The 19,338-nt window shown below is 38.3% G+C and overlaps 1 protein-coding gene across 3 annotated transcripts in view; it reads left to right on the top strand.

The window, feature by feature from the left end:
- The window catches only part of FIG4 (polyphosphoinositide phosphatase FIG4), a 66,161-nt gene extending 48,511 nt beyond the window's left edge, over nucleotides 1–17,650 (top strand). For 2 of the 3 annotated variants that reach the window (XM_083137634.1, XM_083137633.1), the window contains 3 exons: nucleotides 6,487–6,642; nucleotides 9,092–9,274; nucleotides 14,233–17,650. In XM_083137634.1, the coding sequence (XP_082993760.1) occupies nucleotides 6,487–6,642; nucleotides 9,092–9,274; nucleotides 14,233–14,506 (613 nt within the window). In that variant the 3' untranslated portion in view covers nucleotides 14,507–17,650. Of the gene's footprint in view, nucleotides 1–6,486; nucleotides 6,643–9,091; nucleotides 9,279–14,232 lie in introns of those variants that run through there. The other variant, XM_083137635.1, reaches the window with a different exon arrangement.
- The last annotated feature ends 1,688 nt before the right edge of the window (nucleotides 17,651–19,338 follow it).

Here is a 19,338-nt window from a genome sequence, read left to right as displayed (position 1 = left end):
CCATGCTGTAATCTTGTATGTCAACATCTAAATAGAAATTCAAGTATTACGCATAATATAGTTAATAGTAGAAGATGTTTTACATATTGTTAATTTATTTTAACTTTTTGATTTTCTTTTGTTTTCTGTAACTGTTGCATTTCTCCTTCAACTCCACTAGAGTATTCAAGGGTCAATTAATTCCTCTCTTTATCTTAATATTTTTCATCATTTGAAAATTCAAAGGAATTAAAATAAAGTTCTATTAAGTGGAGAGGAAGTGTTTTATCTGTCCCACCCGTAATCGAAAATTGTTCACCTATAGGTCTCGCGCGACAACTTCAGCTCTGGGGAAAGTGGAAATTGGAGGGGGCCACTTTGGTTTTGTCAAGAAAAAGGCAGCCGGGTGCAGCAAAATTCCAATGTTGCAACCTACAGTTGTAAACAATATCTGGTCTGTATTTTTGCATAATTGCGATGCCAAGCAAGAAATATGGGAAGAAAAGCACAGGCCCCGTTTCCAAACATACCCGCCGACCTCCATGGCAGAGAGGTTATCACAGCGTGCTACGATGCCAGGAGTCCTGGGTTCGAATCCCGGCCTGTGCTACTGTGGATGGTATTTTTTGTAAGTGTCTTCATACATCAATATAATCAATCATCCTCATCTTTGAAGAAAAGCAAAGTAAATCAAATCAATCAGTTCAAAACCAATGATCCCATTGAAGCAAACCCAAAAGGGAGCTGCTGACTACCCTTAAAATGATTAAAACGTAATTTGTTGAAATCAGGGGAAAGTTCCTGAGAATTGGAGGTCGTGGGTTTGATACCCGGTGCAGGCACATAGTGGTTCGGATCTCACTTTAAACTGTACGTCCAGTCCCGATTAGCCTTGCTGTGCATAAAGTGGACTTAAAACACCAACTCAAACAAACAAACCAACTCTTGAGAAATGGAGAAAATGTGCAAGAAAAGCTATAATGGACGATTTCGATAAAGTGGCTATTAGGAGCTTTGCGAGAGATTCATACGTTGTGGACAATACTGTACCTACAGCTTTTAAAGTAGCTGCGACAAAAATAAATTTTAGATTTAGAACCACATTAAGGATATGTTTACGTGATCTTTGTTTTCCTTATAAAATAACTGAATCCAATAGGAATGTTTTGATGGAAGATCCAGACATTATTGTATTGCGTGTGGATTTCTTGAGATATATGCATGACTACCGAAAGACTGGAAGAGCCTTGTACTATTTAGATGGAAAACATAAACGAACTCACGGTGCCGAAACGTGGCAATGTGACAAACACGTTGTCAGGCCTCTACCACCAAGTAGAAAATGTAGGAGGCTTCTAATGGAAACTATTGACATGGTGCAGTTTCCACAAGTAAAACATTTGGGGCCCATAGTTAAAAATATATGTATCGAGAATACCATAATGTATGTATGTATTCATGATATCAGAGGGGGTGGACGGATGTTTTAACCTTATGACTTCCGTTACGAAAGGGAGAGGGAAGGAAATGGGGGAAGAGGAGCTGCATACAAAGTAACCATGCCTGTAGAAGGTAAGGTTGGAAGGTCTATATATATTTTTGTCAATTATAACAACATTCGCTATATATACAGCTTTGTTAAAAAATGGTCCTGGTTATCAGGTATTCTGGTAACATTTATTTGGAATAGCGAGAAATTAGTGTGGTTGCAAACACTGCTTTTGAAGGGCGGAGAACTCATTCTGAAGGTTGTCGCTGCCTCCGCGGTCAACTCGAATACTTTCTCCTCAGAGCCCAAGTTGTGGCGCGAGACCTATAGCTATCAATCTGGGAACGTATCCTAAGAGTAGTCATGTTTAATCAACAGGGTTTAGTTTCATAATTCATTGCACAGAAACTGTAAGAAAAATGTTGCTTAACTGCTGGTAGAGCTCTGATGTCAAAAATGTAGTTTGTATGTCCCACTCATGACAATGAAATGGCTCATTTGTTAAGCGTAATGCATAGTAAATCTGTCTGATTATTATTATTACAGAGCATTTGAAATCATAATTAAAGTAATTTAAATTATTTTTGTTTGCAGAATGGCTTCACTTAATCTTACATGTTTTTGCATATTTTATGGCAATTATATTAATTATGTGACTTTCTTGGCCACGAAAAGCATAACTTATAAGTACTCCAATTGCTCCGTAGAGTATAATGGAGATCTAATATTTTCTAAGGGTTTGTGCATGATCTTTATTAAAGGCCTCCCCAGCCAATGGTAATTAGAAATTCTTTATTCACGGGCGAAGTTCAGCCTGTGGCTGCTCTACCACTTAATCAAGGTGGGCCAGTCACAGCTCTCAACAGCCTGCTAATATTTCCACCCATTTGATCTCTTCATAATACGAGGCTGCTGGAAAAGTTTCTGCATACTACCACCAACAGTGGCGCTAGTGTTCCGCTATTATAAAAATCGGAAGAATAGACCTTTTTTTGTGTTTAAATTATCTTTGATTGTTTGTTTAAGCCTATTCGTTTATTTTTCACAGCAGTTTGAAGTAGTAGTTTTGTGTGAGAAATGGAAATTTCTCGTTAACACTTTCAAATGTAGTTTAACACCAAAACAATGCATCGAGCGACTTCATTTGGCTTTTGGAGATGAAGCACAACAATCCAATAGGACTGTGTACAGTTGGTTTTCCGAATTCCAGCGTAGTCCCACATTTCTCAGTGATGAATTTTGTGAAGGTCGTCCATCCACGTCTGTTGTTGCCAGTAATGTTGATGCTGTGCGTGAAATGATTGAGAGAGATCGGCATGTGACATACCGTGAGATTCAGGCATCCTTGAACATTGACATGAAAGCACTACATGCGATTTTGCATGGTCATCTGAACATACGGAAACTTTCAAGTTGTTGGATCCCACGCAACTTGACCGAAGCTCAAAAACAGGCTCGTGTAAATTAGTGTAAAGAAATGCTCAAAAAATTCAACCGAGGCAAGTCAAATTTGGTGTTCTACATCGTTACAGAGAACGAAACTTGGATCTATTCATATGAACCCGAAACTAAACAGCAATACACTGTTTGGGGGTTTCATAGTGAGCCGAAACCAACAAAAGTTGTTCGTTCGAGGAGTGCTGCCAAGCAAATCATTGCTTGTTTCTTCGGTTATACCGGACATGTGGCAACAATAGCTTTAGAAGATCAAAGGACTGTAAATGCTGAGTGGTATACAACAATTTGTTTGCCAGAGGTCATCAATGAATTGCGTAAAACAAACCCAAATCGTCAAATTATTATTCACCACGACAATGCCAGTTGCCACTCAGCACACGAAACTGTTGATTTTTTGTCCAGTAAAAATGTCGAATTAATGACTCATTGTCTATACTCGCCTGATTTATCACCTAATGACTTCTTTTTGTTCCCACACATGAAAAATAAGATGCGTGGTGAGCGATTTGTGTTGCCTGAAGATGCATTCCGAACAGCAGTTTCTGAGGTATCAGCTTCAGAGTGGAAAAAATGCTTTCAAAATTGATTTGAGCGTATGCAAAAGTGTATAGATCTTAAGGGTGGATACTTTGAAAAACAATAAAGCCATTCCCAGAATTTCGCATGTCTTTTTTCATATTGATTGCAGCAACTTTTCCAGCAGGCCTCGTATTTCCTGAAGATGAAGGCTTTGCCAGTTCTCGAAATGTTGGATAATCTAACCTGAGAACATATATCTCGTGTTGGGCGATATATTGTCCAGACGATATATAGCGATATTCAAAATATATCTTTCAGGTAATATCAACTAGACAGTGTCAGCGATATATCATCACGATATTTGGCAATATATATCATGTCAGTGATATATCGTCACAATATTTGGTGATATATATCATGTTGGCGATATGTTGTCACAATATTGTAACGTTTATATATCTTGAAGATGATATATTGCCGATATCACGATATATAAAAAATATCATATTGTATTGTCCATTCCTACCTATATCCCATATATTGCCTTGTTTCATTTATATTATGTTACAATGTCTCACTTACATTCCATACTAGTACATATTACATATACACCCACCTCAAACTGACTTTGGACCTCACTAACCTTTTCCAGCAGACTCGGGTGCACTTCTTTAAGTTCTGACGCTGTCAGTCGAGGGTTTTTCTTCATTTCTCTCATTAGGAGAGCGTCTGTAGATTTGGTTGTTTTTCTTTGCCTCCCACCACCGAATTTGTGCTTTGCAATGACAGTCGGAGGCAGTCCTCTGGTGGCTGCCAGTACCTTCATTATGATTGATTTTGCACGACATGTTTGTTTACATATTGTCTTTATCGGGACGTTTTCACTTCGCCATGCAATAATGCTGGCTTTTTCCACACTACTACAGTACTTTCCCGGCATATCACAAATACACCTGTACAGTAGTCAATACAGTAGGAAAATATCCAACACAAAGTGCACCACACGAAAACACAGCAATTTGTCACACACACACTACAGCTGAAAGTCACCCTTTCTGTTTCAACTAACAATACGAAATGAACTGAAATCTCTTATCAGCAGTAATACACTGTTGCCAGATACGTTCATGATTAAACAATTCCGTGTTGGAAACAAAACAACACTATACCTGCCGCAAAATTAGTTTGGTATTGACATTTGGGAAGCACGTGGAGAAAGCGGGTCTACTTTACTGCGGCAGGGTGGGTTGCTGGCATGCGAGCCAATCAAAATCGTCCCAGTGCTTCACCCAAGCTCTGGTTACCTAGCAACAGAAAACGTTTATCACGGTGTTGCCGCTTATCGGGCGATTGTTCTTGCGATCAGGACGTGTTGTTTGTTGCGTTGCTGTGATATTTTAACCGGTCCGTTTGTTTAGTGTTTACTGAATTTAGAGTATTCTTTGTTGTATATAGCGTGTTGTTATAGTATGTTATTTTTTTGTACATAATTTTCTGCTTGAGTATGTCGTGTGCTTGTGTGAAGAAAGAATGTCAAGCAGAGGAGGCAATACTCGAGGAATTCCTCTCAAAGGCCAAACGCGGGAAAACGTTTGTTCTGTGCGCAAATATTTTGAGTAAGAGAGAAACAATGGTGGTCCAATCATTTCTGTAAATAAAGTTCTAGACAGGACTGCTGCTGCTGTCGGCGTGTCTAAGAACACTATTGTTACCATAGGAAAAGAAGAATATAATGTGGTAGAAATAAATCAATGCGAGGCTTCAAAACTGGAAACCCCAGGAAAGAAGAGGAATACCAGTAAACGCGTAACAAATTTAGATACCTTTCAGCAAGACGCTATTCGTCGCCATACTTACTCTTATTATAGGAGGAAAGTTCATCCCACTGCAGGGAAACTGCGCGTTTCGTTGAAAGATTCGGGAAAGATTCAAGGTTGGAAAACATCTTTAAGGACAGTCATAAAATCTCTGGGATTCTCATTCAAAAACAAATAATGGACGCAAAATAAAGTAAAGTATGGAGGCATATGGGGATGTGGAGGTAGGACTCCACACATTCTCGACCTCGACCATATTATGGAGGTGATGCGGTGATGTGGTTCACCAACCGCCTTTACCCCAGGTACTCATTTGGGCTGAGTCGACTCCGGATTGATTGATTGATTCATTTGTTGTTTTAAGTCCACTTTATGCACGGGAAGGCTAATCGGGACTGGACCTACAGTTTAAAGTGGGATCCGAACCACTGTGCCATGTGCCTCCACCGGGTATCGAAACCCTTGATTACAAGGCGACGACGTTACCACTACGCCATCGGGGAGGCCTGCTAAGGATATTTGAAAGAGTTCCCCAAAACACCGCGGGTCTCCCGCGTAAAAGTCAGACGCCTCACCAACTGGACTTTGTGCAATTCAGTTGCGGTATAATTGAAAGATTGGCAGACTTTAACGGCGACTTCGGAAAGAAATGGTTATTGCAAGTGTATATATTCAATATTTTCAGAATTGATTGAAAAGGTAACCTGTAAACAATGCTCGTTTCGTTAATTCGTTCATGTTGTAACGGAGATGGAAATGAAGAGAGAAAACAATAACACATTCATCATTGTTGTCGTAATTGTTATTCCGATTTCCTCGAAAAACAATAACACATTTCATCATTGTTGTTCCTTTTCATAACACGTTTTCCTCGACACAGCGTCAGAAGGCTGCACTGCGTACCGTACCGCATGATATGGCAACAGCGTGACGCGTGTTCCTTCAGCTCTCAATACCAAACTAATTTTGCGGCAGGTATAGGTACAAGGCTAGAAAGTGATAGACCACTTACTACGGCAGATTTCACATGAGGTCCGAAGTCATTTTGCGGCGGGTGTATGTACTTTAATGCATCACTCTTGAGCATGGCACATGTGCAGAATCTGTAATTAAGCAATGTATGATTGCACAGTGCAGTTTGAGAGTGCCACTCGGGTAATCACATTACACATCATACCATGTCAAAAATACTTGCTTGTACATTTTTTTGGATTTGCATTTCAGGGACTTCATGCCACACTTCACAACCAACTTCAGTCCATTTACTGTCCGTGTTCGTCCTGGCAAGCGGAGAGAGGAGACGTCATCCCGCGGAGGCAGCGTGAAGAATCCATCCATGACCGGACAGAGCTCGACAAGCTCCACGACATCAAGTGCCAGGTATCAGTCATTTGTTTTTTGTTGAATACAAATCCATTCAAGGAAATACTGTAATGGCATTTTTAAAATATTGAATTCTCACCCATGTAAGAAGTTCATAAGTTACCTCAAAATTCTGTATTATTCCTTTTTAAATGTTTTGGGTATCACTGGACCGTCTTCATAGGAATACATGCCTACATTCTGACAGGGTTATTGAGTGGTATTGCCATATACATTACATGCCAACCTGTAGACTATCCCCCTAGCATTATAGCATCAAGTTTTTATGCAGATATATTATTTTTCTCATGTTACATCACTTTTCTACTTCGTAACATAGGAGGTGGTCCAAAATTTTAGCTCTGGGAAATTGGGAGGAGAGCTTACTAGTCCATGGACCACACGAAATACACATATCTTATGTGTATGACTGTATGCAAAAAACAATTGTAGAGGTGAGCTAAAGGTAAAGTTCCCCGAGCATATAGCACATTTATGGAGTGTGGGGGTAGATCCCCACATATTCTCGATCTCTGCCATCTTGGAGGTGATGTGATCAGCACCACACTCCTACCACCTTTACCTCCCAAGGTTGCCCCCAGGTACCCACTGATTTGAGGCTGGGTGAGCCCCAGAGCCACTTTATGCGGGGACAAGGCTGGAAAAATTCCAACCTTAGATCACCCACTCTGGGAATTGAACCCAAGTCTTCTGCGTGGCAGTCAGACACCCTACCAACTAGATAACCTTGATTATAGAAAGCTAACTAATTTAGAATAGTCACTTTTTAAATTATTTTCCTATAGTTTATGGTTATTACAAGCATAAGAAAACAGTTTTTTGTTGTGACGTTTCAGGAGAACACACGCTCCCTTCATCAGACATTGATTTTCATTTTGACTAAAGATACAGTTATAACAATGGTTAGTAATTTTTTGAAGATTTAATTTCAAAATTGTTTTTAGATCACCAAGAAGTTTGGAATGTACATTTAATGAATTCAAAATGAGAAACTCTCTACCAGATGTGGAAACCACAGGAATATATAATATAAATTGTTCATGTTCAAATGATTATGTAGGACAACCAGCAAGGAAAATGGCAACACGATTTGGACATTATAAATCTAAACCCAAGAACAGGTTTGTCAGCTCACATCATCGAAGAGAAGCATTTGATTAAAAAGAGAAGGATTTTAAAAAGATTGACGGGAAACACAGAGTTGAATGTCTGGGAAGCTTCGTTCATTGCAGAAGAACACTGGAATAAATTAAATAATGAAAATGGTAACATAGATCCCGTATGGAGTTTTCTTTTTCACAAATGGAGTAAGCCACCATCTTTAAAATTTAATGTAACAGAAAACATCAAGAGACTTTGTGAAAACAATGATGACTTTGAATTACCTGATGATATTTGGGATTCATAATTTTAAATAAAAAAATAATGTGATCAATTTTTTTTATCGGAAATAAAAATAAAACGGACTGCTTCTTTTCACAGTTAAGTTGCTATATTACAGCAATGTAACATTGACAACACCCATTATATAACGGATTCTTTTTGTTTAAAAAATTGCTAACCATTGTTGTAACTGTATCTTTAATCAAAATGAAAATGAATGTCTGATGAAGGGAGCGTGTGTTCTGAAACGTCACAACAAAAAACTGTTTTCTTATGCTTGTAATAACCGTAAACTACAGGAAAATGATTCTACAATGCAAGCAATGCGTACAAGAAAAACCACTTTTTTAATGTCTGGACGAACCTAAAAAAAGCAAAGGAATTGAAAGGAGTAACCAAAGACTATGAAAATATTGTATTACATATTTCAGCTAGCTTTTCTACACATTAAGTACATATTTAAATGTTTGGGCTACATAAAAATCCAGTCCTTAGTAATGATTGAGTTCTTCCTCCGCAGAACTTTTGTTGAAGCACCTCACATTGACACTCTTATATTCAATTTTTGTTATTAAGTGTTGCTTTCTGCCACTTTTGGCTAATCACGAGGATGAGGATGAATGCTGATTCATGAAATTGATGAGGCATTCACAAAGAACACTAACGACCAGCCTGGAGTTTGAAACAGGGAACTCAACATGCTTCAAATAATAGCTATAGTAATTATGTACATTCTGTCTTGGGGAATTTCTGGAGTGAGGGAACGAAGACAAGTCTCTGTGCAAGTAATGACTTAAGGGGGGTTGACCAATGAACTCGTTAGAGAGGAAGTGAGTGCATTGAGTGGAAATCGTGGCCCCAGCTTTACTCCCTTGATCACAGATTCCTGATTTGGAGTTTAGCATTCATCTTTTTAATCTAAGGTCATAAAAAAGCATGTATTTAACTACTAAACTTAAGGAACAATACATTTTGATGAGTCATTCAAATTTTCTAATGGGCTCTTGTATGTGCAGTCATTCTGTAACCATATTTTGTTTCCATCTTTTCCTCGTACAAGCAGCAGTCTGGAGAGCGAAGAGTCTGATGAGGAGGAGAGCAGCTACAACACGGATTCTCAGCTGACACAGTCAAAGGAGAGCTCAAACGGCACGGTGACCTTCGAGTCCTTGTTCCCTTCCATGAGGCAGGTGTACGGAATGGAGATAGAGGAACCGAAGAGATCAGATGTTCTATTGTACAAGAGGTAAGATATATTCTTTCTACAGGGTGTACTGTAAGTCTGGACCCACAGGGGAAACATATGTAGAATTACAGAGTTTGTTCAAAATGTTTGCTATTGAAACATACAGTTGAAGATCGTACACTGCAACACTTCATGGATCATAGTTGCAGAAATTTGCTGACACACCTTCACAGGAGAATGCTCTGAATTTTGTTCTTGTGCATCACAGCTTTTAGGTGACCTCACAAATCCAAATTGGGAGGCGTGAGATCTGGGTTCCTTGGAGGCAGCTTCATTTGTGCTTGGCATACAGTCCAATGTCTGGGAAACTGTTAAGGTACTGTAACATGGAGGGGTGCCATCCTGTTGAAAAATCCTATGGGTCCAGACTCGTGGAACACCCTGTATATCAGAAAACCCTAAAAATTAATAGAAAGTTCCATGCTCGGTGATTGTAGGCACTGTCAACGTTATCAGTTTTCACTTAAATCATGGATAATGTTCTTAAGATTGATGTTTGTATTGATATAAGAACTTCGAGATGTGGCAATTCTAAGTTGGTCCCTGTTGTGATCATGATGTCATAGAAGATGAAGGAAACAAGCATCCTCATACTTTTCGTCAAACTGGGCAAAACATCCCTCTCCAAGCGCTTCAAGCAATGGGGGCCAGAGTAAGATTTCATATCTTGCCCTTCAGTCATAAAAATTCATATTTTAACTTTATTATTATTATTGTTTACAAATCATAAAATTAAAATTGAATTGAAAATATCTTGGTGTTGAGTATGAAGTTGAGACTTGAGTCCACTATTTAAAATGAAATTGGATTAGAGAACCTTTCGTTCCATAAACATCTATCCATTTGTTGATGAACATTTATTTGTCTTTTTGTACTTTTCACGCTGCACATATCTGATATCACTTAATTGATGTCATTCATGGCACACGCCATCCATGTTTTCAAGCTACAATTTCATTTTTTTTTAATTAAAGAAATTTTTCACTGATATCCCAAGTGGGCACCTTGGGTTCTTTGTATGGTTTGTGAGCACATAGCTGTTGTTATCTTTATTTTTACTCCTTGAACAGAAGTTTTGCAAGTAAACAAAAAGTGATTTTTCCTTCGTTTTCACATAATCCAATGGATAAAGAATATTGGATGAGTATTGAAACTAATACACTCTGTAAGGAAAAAATAGCGACACTTGCTCGGATATGGTTTTCACAAGATTAATTAACCAACACCCCCAGTTCTTTTCTATTTTCATTTATTTTTTTTATTTGCAATGCAAGAGACTGCCTCTGGTGCTACTCTGTTGCATGGAGGCCGATGAGTGCTTCGTGCGATGCGAACTTCCCGCCTCAAAAGCAACTGAAAGCATTGAAGCATTAAAAAAATGAAAATAGAAAAGAACTGGGGGTGTTGGATAAATGTCATCGTTTTCACAAAACCACCTCCCGTTTTTTCTGCGATGATAGGATGGAGTGAAAGAGGCATCACATGACGAGAGGTTTTTCATCTAACGAACACGACCGACGATGTCTCCTGCCTCTCTCACTCCCTCCTATCCGGTCCCTTGCAACCCTTCAGCACCCCTGCTCGTTCTACAGTTTACTAATGCATTCGAGAACACTCCTTCACAAATACGGCTGGTGGACAAATCCTGCTTTTCTTATTGTTTTAATGCACTTCATAATCTTGTGAAAACCATATCCAAGCAAGCATCTCTATTTTTACTTTACAGAGTGTACTATGCCAGTACTAATCCCTGTGTGTCAGTATCTGAAAGCGTCTGTTGAAATGTGTCTTTTTCATATTTGGGTATTTTGCAGGGTCAGCAAAAGTGGCATGTGGCACTTTCATTGAATCTAAATATCTGCAAAATTCGTAATTTTATTTAATTTTGCATCAAGATTGTGTGGCAAAAGTGAATTTCAAAATTTTGATTTTAAATTTTTGAAATATTTTAAAGTGAAACTGCAGTAGATTGATGTGATATAATTGCAATGGAATACACATACATTAATATTTGAGTGATTCCAGAGGGCGACTGACATTTTAGAATCAGTTTTATTTATATTTTATTTATTTGTACAGTGCAATTCATAAGTCTCTGAACTCAGATTTCAAATTTTTTTCATGAAAATAATGAAGGGCAATTAATTTAATTCAAGTTATTTTATCCTGTGACCCATAACTTTATTGAAATTCCTGCTTGCATATAACCACACAATATTTACAGATGTTGCTGGAAGTGCCATCCATTTTATCGAGTACTAACTAACTAACTAACTAATTCACTCTCTAGCCTTCTTAAAGCCGAAGGTTCATGGCTGCAGCAACACAGGCCTTCAATCTGTCCCTATCTTGAGCAAGATCTATATACTCTTTTCCATCCCTACCGATTTCCCTTAGGTCCATCTCAACGTTGTCCCTCCATCTTCGTCTTGGCCTTCCTACAGGTCTCTTACCATCAGGTTTCCCAACAAGAATCCTGTAAATTCCTCTTTCCTCTCCCATTCGTGCCATTTTATCGAGTACACAATTTCAAAACACTAACGTATGGTGAAAAAAATTTGCACAAAAAGAAAATGCGGTGGTCAAGGGCAAAAACGCACAGATGTATTTCGGGTGCTGGTTGGTATACATGGATGGTATCTGAACATCAATGAACAAACACATTCACACCGAGTCTGCTGGCCTTGCGACAATTTTGGGGCACTTTCTGCACAGATGGAGCAAATATTGGTGGATCAACATCGCGCAAGCATCTGCGGATCCGTTGGATGAGGGTTGCAACGGTTCATGGTTGATAATTATCGGCATACACCATCCACTTTAAATTTGCCCAGAAATCTTCAATGGGCTGCAGTTGGGGAACATTAGGGGGATTCTGTTCTTTGGATATGTAAGGGATACCTAAGTGCTCCATGGCCGCAAGACTTTTTGCAGCGTAATGGCAGCTGGCTAAATCTGGCCAAAAAACAACATTGTCGCCACGATGGTATTCATTGATAAACTGCTTCACTTTAGGCAAACAGAACTTTACATACCGGTCGGCGTTGAGTGCAAGGCCAGCCTTGAAAAACTGAGGTTTCGACAGTCCTTTCTCACTCATGGCAAGCCATAGCAACACCTTCTGTGGGAATTTGGTTTTGGCAGCAAAACGCACTGGATCGGGCACGGCAGCAGTTCCAGGATCATAGTAGGTTTTTGGCTGCCACTCATTGCCATCTAGGGTGAAATAAGTCTCATCGTCCATGATACAAATCACGTCATTTGTTGCAGTGAACGTTTTTGTCACAAGGGTTCGTAAATGCTGTTTCTGGACAACAACTTGTTGCTCCGTCACATAGTTTTTCGTTTATATCTCCGTATCCCCATCTTCTGTAATGCTTTCTTCACTGCGTTTTTATCACACTGAAACCTCCTACCAAGCTCACGGTAGGATTTTGCCACCTTACCTGCAGTAACATGTCGCAGTTGTTGCAACACACTGGGTTCATTTAACTTCGACTTCCGTCCACTGCCCGGCTTTCTTTCCACATTGATTCCCTTCTCCAATATTGCACGATCATTTTCCGACGGTCGTCTTCTTTCAGCTCCATACTGACTTGTTTTTACACCAACCTTCTCTTGCTCTTCACACTACATAACTGGTAGACGTACAATCCAACACAGCTCAAATGGTGTGTCAGTGTTCAATATTGCCAGTTCCACAGGGTTGCAAACTTTGTGCAATTTTTTTTCATCATACGTTAAGTTGCTGACCAACGCAGATTTATTAAGAAATAAGTGTTAAGTGTTTTTATTTCTTAATAAATCTACCTTGGTCAGCAACTTAGTGTTTTTAATATGGAAACAAGGCATAATTATATTACTATTTCACAAATTCATGCAACGACACATGTTGGACCCTACTTATTTCATTATGTTGCCTGGGATGTCCCTCACGGCTCTGATGTTGTTCTGCAGATCTTGCAGTGTCCTGGGGTTGTGTAGTACACTGTATTTTTTTAGATATCCTCCATAAATAAAAATCTGGTGAGCAAGGTGGCCACAATTTTTACGACATCAGTCACTCTTGGAGCATCTCCAATTGTCTCGCTCGAAGCGTGGCAGGTTGCACAGTCTTGTTGGAACCAACAATAACTTCCTCTTCTTGAAGCATCGCCACGAAATTACGGATAATGTATCCATACACGGCTGAATTAACAGGTTTTTTTTAATGATCACACAATTTGCCACCTAGAAATTGCACACCACACTCCCAACTCTTTTGAGAGTGAAGTGGGTCTTCATGTAGTGCGTGCAGATTTTCTGAAGCCCAGATGTTATGACTGTTCACTGTCCATCCAAATTAAACCAGGCTCCATAACATCACAAAATAAGCTTCCAACATAGCAACTCTCTGTTCTTGCGCGAGACTCATGGTGCATGGGATTTTACTTCTTGCCAATTCCTGCATGCTGTCATGTGCAGCATGCTTCCAAGGTCACCCACATACCACAACAAGCAACAATACCCAGAAATATTTTCTAGTTTTAATGCAATGAATTTTTAGAATCAGAGTTCGGAGACTTTTGAATCGCTCTGTATATGATTCATGAAACATAATGAAAAGCATAACCCAGGAAGTTTACAAGTGTGTAGTAGTGCTTCTTCATGAATAGCAAAATTTCTTCAAATGTATTCTGCCAGCACTATGTAAAAATAAATTTGAAAGTAACGCATTTGGATTTTCTGAATCAAAGTTAGCGGAATAGTACTTATGAGGGAATTTTAGAGTTTAGAAACACATGTATTGTGCATTTGCAATGTACAGCATATTGCTCCTCACTGATTTGTAAATTTTTGTGGAAAACTTATAATCGTTGCAGTATTGAAGTATCATCATTGGTGGAGACCAGTAAGAGTATTGGATTGGTTAAACGTGGTTTTGGCTCAGCCGTAAATAAAACGTGGTTTTCTTTCAGATTCACAATAATCGGCCGAAATGCAAAAAAGACGTCCTCTTCATCCGGAGTAACAAAGCCTGTGAAACTCATACAGCAGAGTGCATTCTCTTTGGATTCCTCATACAAGGTGACCCCGCCACGTGTGAACAAAGCTTCGCAGGAAATCTATCGCCAATATGTGGAACGAGGGAAACTCGGTGCATGCGAGCCTAGTCCTACGAATCTCATGAAGTACCAGAAATATGCTAATAACAGGGTGTTGGTCCATGACGACTGGGATTTTTCTGTTTAAGGCATGTTAGAAGTGAAGATTTATCTTCTCGTGCTAGGTGGAGTGCAGTATTTAATATGATTTCATGTTTTCCAGTTTAATGACTGAAGCAAGCATGAAACTCAGGGATTACTCTACAACATAGCTGGAGAAACTCTCTGTGTGTGTGTTCACTTCGGTGGCAGATGGTGCTTCTCTGTGGCACATGTGGGACCCACCCAATATTTTGCCCATATTATTATTATTTCAGAAATGAAGTCTCCGCGTTTAACAAAACAAATGGTTTCATAATTATACATGTAAAGAATTCTCCCAACTTAATTTCTGTTCATAGATCTGCAATTTGATACTTTTCAGTGTTCATTATTATTGTGGTCATATCGTTAATACAAAAAATATGGAGGATAAGGGCTTATGACATGTGCTATAGGTTGTATTAATTTATACAATATTTTTGTGAATTAAACCCACCCAATGTTTTTCAAAAGTTGTCACCAGTGGTGCTTATGACAGTTAATTGAAATAGCATGATATTATATTTTATAAGATGGTTGTTTGTTACATCGACCAATTGTTGTAGCTGTTCCTACATGTAACAACCAGTGACAGCAATCAATTTTCGCAGAATTTCTCTCCTACAAGGCCTAAATTTCCCTCCTTCACTATGTGTATATTTGTTTATTAATACTTATTATAATACACAAGCAACAAATTTAAAACATTATACACTCAAATTTTTATAGGAATGTTACAAATGCATCGACTTGTCTACTGTTATGCAACACCTGCACTTAAAAGGGGGAAGGGGTCAAAACACAAAAATAGCATTTGTTAAATAAAATAATCTGAGTTGAAATCAGGCCCATAGCTAGAGAGGGGCAGGGGGGTGCCCCCCTGTGAAAAATACAAACATATTCCTACCTGGAATTCTCACTAATCTTTACAATTATATCATGTGTTACTCTAGCAACATAACAAAGACACTTATTGATTTTGTGATTTATTAGGGTGTATGGGATTCCGTATAATGTCTTATCAGGATTGGAAGGAAAAATTCCCTTCCAGATTCAGACTTCGGGAAATTATTTCACAATTTTCAATCTAGAACAGTTGTGACATTTTGAGTAGTCTTGTATTAAAGGTGCCTAATGTGTTTGGATGTGTTGCTATGAACTTTGAATTGCTTAAATTTTTGTTTCCCAAGTCTACCTTTTGGTAATAGTGATTCATGTGGTAGAGAGAGGGAGTGGATATTTGATATTTGTTACTTAGTGTTGCTTTTCTGCCACTTCTAGCTAATCGCAACAATGAGTGATGACGTGAAATTGATGAAGAGACACTCATAAACAGTACCGCAACCACAGGGCGGCAGGGGGCATTGTCCCCCATGACCTTGGACAGAAGTCCATTCTAGGGGAAGCAAACATTGAAGTAAAGAAACAAGACTAGGAGAATCTAAGAATAGCAGGACAATTGGATACTCATGATGGAATTAGTTTTCACGTGTTCCTTGCATTTTTCTTCCAGACAGCCAAGGGCACTTGCAAGGGATACAGAGGGGCAATTATCCCCCTCGATTTCAAATTTTATACAAATAAAAATAAATTTCGTAAAATTTTCTTACTCGCTTCGCTCGCAATCTCTGCTGTTTTTGTAGTCCAAGTTCAGAGCCATAGCTATGGGGCGGTGGGAGTCGGCCCTGGGAACCAAACGATCTATATGAAAAAAAATATATTAAAGAGAATGCCATATCGCCCCGTAAAATTATTTGCACCCTATTAAAGCAATTTCTTTCTATGAAACGTAATATGAAATATTAATGATGACACTGTAATCCAAGAAGTCATTGATCAATCAAGGGATTCCTATTTGTTCGTCAGGTGTCAAACACATGTATTTCACCTATAATTTAATGAATTCGATTTTTCTTGCTTAACGCAACACAATGATGTTCTTGGATTCTCGTTAGATTCATTTGCACGTAAAAATCTTGCATACTGGAAACTAGAGGGAAACATTATGAAGCACGATTTATAAAGGACTCCCTTAACGAGTTCTGCAGAGCTGTTGGCACATATTAATTGTCTATCAACTTTATCAACCTGTAAATATCAAGTAGATGCAGTCCCTATTAGCCTATTTATGTTTAACTTTATATTCTTTAGCAATCTGGAATGGTCATTATCGAAATATTGCTATTTGATGTTGCTCGAAGTTTATTTTTGTTTGTTGGAGTTTCAAGATATCATCCCTTTTCTGTTACCTATCTCTTTTTTGGGGGGAGGGGGCAAGTGCCTCTGTGTACCCTGCTATATCTGCCAATGCGACACAATATATTAAAAAATTTGCCCCCTCTAGGATTGACTTCGCACCCCCTACAAAGAATTCCTGGCTACAGGCCTGGTTGAAATCAATACCCAGTGAGACTTTCTTTAGAACAGGAGAAACTATGTGAAATGGCCTATGCCAAAATGCTTCTGTGGTGCCCCAACCATTCCTACCCCAATTTCATTAATTTTCAAATTACTTCAAATTTCCCTATGCTGAAGGTAATTTTCTTCCAGTTAGCATTCGTGGCGACAACATTTTTCAAGACTAAGAACTACCTTTTTCCTTGAACATAGCTGTGATAGATTGTGTCAGCATTTCTCCAGTTCTCTCTTTACATCCATGCACTTCCAGGAGCTATGAGAACTACAACTTATGCTGAAATTCATGTACAAGGCTTCAAACATTAATTTACTATAATTTCGAAAGTTTCAAATACTTACATTATCCACTCGTACACCATGCAAAAAATCAACTTTTGGAAGTCGAAATATGTTCAAAAGCATAAACAGCCTGTTCTACAACAAATCCAAAATGGCAAAAGTGTTTTTTACATGTCAAAGTCACATGGAATGATTTTATAACAAAATGTACCTTGAAATTTGGAAATTCTTCCCCTAAGTGGAAACATGTACAATACTTTTTCCAGCTACGTAAATTTTCAGTTGCATTCCTAATCTAAAGTTCTTTCTTCCACCTAACACAAGAATTTTTGATTTGTGGCAGATTTGTATATGTCTGTATTTAAGTGTAAATATGTCTTGTATGCAATATGTCTACAGTTCATGTATATATTGTATTTAATAAAGTATTTATTATAAATATCTTCAAACTGAATATGAAGCTTGTAAGAGTTTAAGAAACAGGCTATTTAGGTATTTAATTAAGATCTAGATATTTTAAAATTATTTATGTACTCCATTTTGACTCAAAAACTGGAACATACATACATAAAAATGAAACACAACACATTTCTTGGTCAGAAACATTACATTTTCAGATAAACTTTTTTTTATTATTTGCTATTCCACTGTCAAGCACGTGCACTCAAGTACATCTGACAGTGTTCAAATTAACCCTTCAATGGTAACAGGGGTGGTGCACCACACCAGAGTAATTTCCTTTGTATTGTTATGTTGGTATTTCTGCGAAAATTTTCAAACTCTTATTATGTAATCTTCCTCTGTAATGAGCTTTATTGGTAGATGCAGTTAATTGTTGGTGCTGAAAATTGACCCTCTGGGAGTGGTGTATCCCTCCTGTTACGTTCCACACATGCAAAAATTTTGTTCTACTCTTATGCAAAATGCCATTCAAAAAGGTGACTGACCATGAATTTGCTACTTTTGTTTTTGTCAGTTTTTGAAAGAAGAGGATGATTTCGATGATGATGACTACGGAGAATCTGAAATTGAGGACAAGGTTGAAGAGCATCTGAAAACTCTCCCAAATTGTATATGGTTCCAGCAGTGACGTGCGGTGATGTCGACACTTGGGGTAGCAATCTGTGGCATGCTCAAGGGGGAGGGGGTGGTGTTTGTGTGGGTCATAACCCTCCCCCCTCCTTTTAGGGCCCAGTATTCCTAAGAAATAGAACGTCAATAACAGGAAAAGATTGCAAAATGATGAATGAGTACTAAAAAATAGTACAAGTGATCCCCACCCCCCATTCAAAAATAAAAGACGATTTGATTTGACCACTAAGCCAAAGATCCTAGGTTCGAATCTCTGCTTAGCCATGGGTATTCTTTGTGTGTGTGTGCCTTCATCAATTTTATCATATCTTCGCGATTAGCCAAAAGCGAAGTAAAATAAACCAAATCAAGCAATTAATCAATGATTTGATTTGATTTTTGTTACTTAGAGTAGCTATTTTGTCACATTTGGTTAATTGCGAAGATGATACGATAAAATTAATGAAGGAACAAACACAAAAAACATCCATGCCTAGGTCGGGGTTCGACCCCGGAAACCCTGGTGTCATAGCGCACTTTGATAACCACTTCCCCACAGTTGATGGATTTGGTGTTTTAAGTCCACTTTATGCACAGAAAAAAAACTGGTAACAAAACACACTTTTTGTAGTTCCTTCAATAATAGTCGTATGGCTTTTCGAGTTCCGAGATTGTCACATGCCAGTTCCGACGACACAATGAAAAATGCAAGGAAGAAATGTTTCCCGAGAGCGACGATAGATGGCAGCATGCCATATAAAGAAGAGCAGAGTTCATTGTAGAAACTAGGAGCGGAGAAGAGTGATTATATATATATTATAGTAAATGCAAAATACATAAAGGAAGATTATAAAAATTACTGAAGGAGTGAATATAATGTTGTAAATAGCCAATTAAGATAAATAAGAATATGCTCGTATATGAAACAATTATGAAAGTTAATAAATGAGCAAATAAATTCAGAAATGTATCTCCTTTTTGATCCTAGTGATCAAAATTTGATTTAATACCTCTGATTAGGAGAATATCGTCAGCTTTTGTATTTGTCCATCTCTCAGAGGCGCTGTGTCA

This window comes from Lepisma saccharinum, chromosome 16, assembly GCF_977018435.1.
Source record: "Lepisma saccharinum chromosome 16, izLepSacc3.1, whole genome shotgun sequence".
NCBI lineage: Eukaryota > Metazoa > Arthropoda > Insecta > Zygentoma > Lepismatidae > Lepisma > Lepisma saccharinum.
The sequence above is the reverse complement of the archived record's forward strand: the minus strand, read 5'-3'. Positions and strand labels throughout refer to the sequence as shown.